The sequence below is a fragment of the Mandrillus leucophaeus genome, unplaced genomic scaffold, assembly GCF_000951045.1.
Source record: "Mandrillus leucophaeus isolate KB7577 unplaced genomic scaffold, Mleu.le_1.0 Scaffold15, whole genome shotgun sequence".
Lineage (NCBI taxonomy): Eukaryota > Metazoa > Chordata > Mammalia > Primates > Cercopithecidae > Mandrillus > Mandrillus leucophaeus.
Genome location: NW_012101476.1, coordinates 3,433,940 through 3,439,656, shown reverse-complemented (window position 1 = coordinate 3,439,656; position 5,717 = coordinate 3,433,940). Strand labels below are relative to the sequence as shown.

The window sequence follows — 5,717 nt, the reverse complement described above, 5'->3', positions numbered from 1 at the left end:
ACAACCCACCAGCCCCAGCCAGGGACAACCCACCAGCCCCAGCCAGGCACAACTAACCAGTCCCGACCAGGGACAAAACCAGCCCCAGCCAGGCACAACCCACCAGCCCCAGCCAGGCACAACCCACCAGCCCCAGCCAGGGACAACCCACCAGCCCCAGCCAGGGACAACCCACCAGCCCCAGCCAGGGACAACCCACCAGCCCCAGCCAGGGACAAAACAACCAGCCCTGACTGGGTACAACCAACCAGCCCCGACCAGGGAGAACCCACCAGCTCCAACGAGAGACAACCACCCAGCTCCTATCAGGGACAACCAGCCCCTACCAGGGACAGGCAGCCCCTATCAGGGACAACCAGCCCCTACCAGGCACCAGCAGCCCCGGCCACTCTGCATCCTGGGCCCCTCCCGGATAGTCAGTGGGGACTTCAGCGGAGTAGCCAGTTTTACATTTAAATGTTCACCACCCTTGAGAAACAGGGCTTTCCCACTTTCTACAAATACGTGTCCAGAGTTATTTTCCTTCCCCGGGGCTGGGCAGGCCTGGCTTCCTGCTCAGAGACAACACGGGAGGAAGCTGCTCGCCCCAGCGCAGGGTTTTCCACCTTCCCTTCCTTGCCCGTGGAAATATGGAGCTCTTCTTGGAGCCGGCCCCTCCCTGCTCTCCCTCCCAGCCTCCTTCCGATGAGACAGCACTGAACCCGGACTAGCCTGGCCCAGTCCAGGGACGCTGGAAACTATGAGGCCCAGAGTCCCACGGCCACCTGGGCTGACACAGAGGGGGTGATTGTGTGAACTGCAGGGCCACAGGCCCCAGTCTGGCCATCACGCACAGCACTCTCAGGCCAAGGCTGCCCCGACCTCCCGCTGGGGCCTGTACGGAGGTGGGATGACCGAGGCCCAAGTCCCAACTGCTGAGGAGAGGAGGCCCGCCCAGGAAGGAACGCCACCTGCCCCTCCTCTGCCTTCTAGGTAGGGGCCTGGGGCCCTGCCCACGAGCTGCTCTGCCTCCGCCCATCCTGCCAAGCCCGTGCTCCTTGCAGAACGGAAAGGCGACCCGCCACCCTGCCTCCCAGACATGGCGTCCTCTGGCCTTTCTCCGGAAAGTCTCCGCCAATTCCCCACAGCTTCCCCTGGCCGGGCCCCGCAGCTCTCCTACAACTCCGACGGCACCGGCAACTGTTCCTGTACCAGCCGGTGCCACTAGGAGAGGGCAGCGTCCAACAGGAAGACCTGGGCCCGAGACACAACACCGACTCTCCCCTGCTGTGTGCACTGAAGTTACGCAGGAGAGGGAGGCTGAAAGTCTAAACGATGAGGTCATGGATGTGCAGGACTCGTGAAAACTGCCAGCCTAGGACAATCTAGGGCAGGGTTTCTGAGTGCAGGCCCCCGACCACAGAGCACGCACCGGGGAATCTGTGAGACACACACATGATCACACTTGCCTCACGCCTGATGGATCAGAAACTCTGGGATGGGCCCCAGGGAGGTGGGATCTCAGCGTACTGGGCTGGCAAACAGAACCTGGCACGCTGCCCGAGGAGCACAGTAGGAGATGCACGCTCAGGCGCAGCTCGGGCCCGGGACTGTGACCTCCTGGAGGTGGGGCCCCACTGTGCTGATCTCTGCACCCCCAGAACCTAGCAGGGCATCTGGCACACAGTAGGTGTTTAATAAGTAGCTTTTAAAGTGAATCACTGTGTGAACACTGATAAACAGGAGTGGCTCAGAAGCATCACCGTGAGCCTATGTCACAATTTAGGAAGCAGACAGTCCAGCTCGGATAAGAGAATAGACCCAGGCCACTTTCTTGGTCCCGAGCATGACCGCCAATGACCGGGGCAGCTTCAACCTGACACAGAGCCAGGCCACACCTCCTGCACCCCCATACATGACCTCCAGGTATCCCTCGAGTAGCTCACAAGGCCACACCTGGCTGTGGCCAGCTATTCCTCCATTCGTCCTTCTAGCATGTGGCACCTGTTATGCGTATGCGTGTCTGTGGCCATCCTGAGGATACGGTGGGGAGCAGGACAGACACAGCCCCACACTCCCCAGGCTCGCAGTCCAGGGGAGGGCAGAGGACAGACAAGCAATCAAGCTACTTGCAAGAAGGTGTGGCAGCACTGTGACAAGGGAGACATGGGGCTGGGAGACTGAGTAAGGGGCAGTAGTCAGGGAAGGCTGGAAGGACGCCAAGGGGAATATTCTAGGCAGAGGGCACAGCCTGTGCAGAGACCTAGCGCCAGTCAGGAGTCAGAGGTGTGAGGAAGGCAGTGGGGGGCTTCCATGTGGCGCTGTCAGTCTCCACAGTCCCTGGATAGAGCACTGTGCCATGAGCGGGGGCACCCTGCCCACACAGGCCTTGCATTCTAGCAGTCATTCAACAAACACTGGGGCACCATCCTAGACGCTAGGGATACAGTATAACAAAAGCAAAACACGAAGCGAGACTCTTCTCCTCTGGAGCTTGCAAACTCTCGTGGTAAAGACAGAAAGCCAAGCCAAGAATGGTGTTTCAGGGTCAAGCAGAAGTCATGGATGGAATCCCTGCCCTGGAGAGACTGGGTGGGGCCAAGGAAGTTGAAGGCCAGTGTCATCACCAGGTAATCAGGAGTTAGGAATGTGCCAGCTCACCCAAGTCACGGTGCTGATCTGGCCTCTGTGACTTCAACCTGATGGTTTCAGCCTCCCCGTTTGCAATCAATGGGAAGGTAGCCAGGCTTTCAGGAGAGGAAGGAACAAGGCAGAGACTATGTGATATTATGCTTATTGTACTGTACCATCATACCGTACCACGAATATTATGCATATTGTACTGATCCACGACATTATACTGGACATGTATTAGACTTGTAATTATGCTACACACATTGCCCTATACTAGGCTACACTATATGTACTGTACTACAGTAAACAGCCTAATGCCCGACTCGTAATCCACATTTAAATGTTCGTGCAACTACGCTGAGGTTTTTTTTCAGCTGAGAATAAGGAGCTGTTTGTCCTGCTTGGCATTTGCGGCCCGAGTGTGTCACTTCCAAAGCTGGGTTTCCATCTGCCCAATTACCAGATCTGGTCTAGATAAGCCAAAGGAAGTGGTAAATGACAAGGCCAGGGAGGTTGCTTGTGGGTGAAACCTCACTGAGGCTAAGGCTAATAACACTTAATGGGAGCCTGAATCCCAGACATCAGCCGCCCCGGCTGATCCTCTAATGACAGGCTGCGTCATGAGTGTGCCTCCTGGGTTGGCTGCCATTGGAGGCGTCACCATGCGTGGGTCCTAACCAGGTATTGTCTCAAACAGGGCTTAGAACAAAACTCACCTCAGATTCACACTTTATTCTGTATTTCCAAAAAAGTGTTCAGGAGGGAAGAAATGGGCAGAGGTAGGAGGTAGAGTGACAATGAAGATGGGCTCTGGGCTGGGCCTGCCACTTCACAGAAGGCACAGCCTGGCCCAAGTCACCTCTATGGCTGGGCTTCAGCATTCTCATCAGATTAGTCAGGATGCGTGAGGCTATGCAGTGGCTTAACAAAATAAGCTTATTTTACTCATACTTTGTGGGCCAGGCATCCCTTTTCTACCCTGTAGCTACACTAGTAGGAACATGTGGCCTCTGACGCTCCCAGAGGCTGCAGGGAAGGAGAGCGATCTGGAGGGTCTCATGGATTCACTGGAGGGCAGGCCTGAGGCTGACTGGCATCCTCCTTCCACGTATCACTCACCACATGGCCACACCCACTGCAGAGGGACCAGGAAATGCAGCCACCTCTCCAGGAAGCAGCAATGCCATGGGGAGAGCATGATCCAGTCCTCGCCCACTCAACTGTTCAACCCCTTTATTCATTCAGTTTGGGGAAGGCACCTAGCATGTGCCAGGCATCACGTTAAGTGCTGGAGCCACAAAGATCACTCTGTCCTCAAGAAGTTCAATGAGACACACGAAGAGGTGCCGCATTAGAGTTCTGGACAGGTTTCTGTGGGAGCAGCAGAGAGGCACCGACCCAGTCCAGGCAAAGGAGGTGGGCAGCGGTGTGCTGGTAACTGTTCAGCAACTGGCTCTCTGAAGAAACATGTATGTGTGCATGTTTACTTATAATTTTATAAATTCTAATGATACAAAGGACACAGAGCACACAACTTACAAATAATGTTAAAATATTCCATTTCACATAACAGACTGATGCTCAGTTTTTATTGATTTTTTGCCAAACATATTCAGCCATGATTTGACAGAGTTGCATCTTACTCTGCTCTTTCCTCAACAAGTGTCCTTAAATCCAGTAAGTGAACAGGTGGTAAACCATTTCTCCCCTTCGTGTTAATTATTTGTATTAAACCGAAGCCTCTTTTTGGCTTTGGCAGCACGTATTTCTGAACTTGTCAATGACACGAGCAGCTTCTTTGCTGAATCACAGAATAATTTCCAAATGTGAGAAAAATATTTCCTCTACTTTTTGTGTTATTCACAATGGAATGGTTACAGGTACAATGCACTGTTAAGTTTAATCTGTATTACTAACATCACTGCAAAGAATAATCAACAGAACCATAAATCAACCTTGATTTATAGCATTTGCCAATTGCAATGGTGCAAATATTCCCACCATGGCCCATTTCCAGCTACCAATCTGACGATGTCGAGCTCAGAGTAAGAGACACGCATGAGCAAACCGTCACATGGTGGTCTCCCTCCATACAGACATAGCGGACATAAATAACATCAAAAGTATAGAAAATAGTGATATGGGCCAGGCATGGTGGCTCATGCCTATAATCCCAGCACTTTGGGAAGCCAAGGTGGGCAGATCACTTGAGGCCAGGAGTTTAAGACCAGCCTGTCCAACATGGTGAAACCCCATCTCTGCCAAAAATACATAAAAATTAGCCGGGTGTGGTGGCGCACACCTGTAATCCCAGCTACTCAGGAAGCTGAGGTAGAATTGTTTGAACCCAGGACGTGGAGGCTGCAGTAAGCCGAGATTACATCACTGCACTCCAGCCTGGGCAACAGAGACTGCATTCCAAAAAAAAAAAAAAAGAAAAGAAAAAGTGGTATGATTAGGAAGTGATGAATTTAGAGTACTTATTACCTTTGTCTTATGTGATTGTACGTCTGCCTAATTTTAAAATGATGGCTGTGTTTAACACCTGGCTCATAAAATTCCTGAAATTGTACCCATCAGTCTGGCCAGCCTGGACAAGCTGGCTCCAGCAGTCAGGGAAGACAGGGCCCGGCCTACGCTGAGTGACTGGATGCCTTGGAGTTCGTGATTCCGGAAGGAAAAGGCAGGCCAGTGCAGAGCCAGCAGCCAGGGCTAAGCTGAAGGGCAAAATGTCCTGGGCTTGAACAGGGTTGAACAGGGTGACCACACAGCTTACCACAGACTGGCCTGGGCAGTCCTGGTGATGCTTGGTGTCCCCCAGCCCATTTTAGTTTCAAAAGCACCTGTTTAGTGTGGACATTACATACTTTTCTTGTGACACTTGCAGAGCCATGGCCCTGTGGGTCCCTAGAACTGGCTAAAGAACTGGGGTGGGCAGGGCTGGTGAGCAGAGGCCAGGCTGGGAGGGCAGGGGTGAGTGCAGATGGAGGACAGGCTGGGAGGGCAGGGGTGAGTGCAGATGGAGGACAGGCTGGGAGGGCAGGGGTGGGGGGAGATGGAGGAGGACAGGCTGGGAGGGCAGGGGTGAGTGCAGATGGAGGAGG

At 53.5% G+C, this 5,717-nt stretch overlaps 1 protein-coding gene across 1 annotated transcript in view; it reads left to right on the top strand.

Moving 5' to 3' along the window:
• The window catches only part of PROSER2 (proline and serine rich 2), a 41,231-nt gene extending 39,888 nt beyond the window's left edge, over positions 1-1,343 (top strand). Inside the window, exon 10 of the mRNA XM_011974944.1 lies at positions 973-1,343. Coding sequence (XP_011830334.1) covers positions 973-1,343 — 371 coding nt within the window. The remainder of the gene's footprint in view (positions 1-972) is intronic.
• The last annotated feature ends 4,374 nt before the right edge of the window (positions 1,344-5,717 follow it).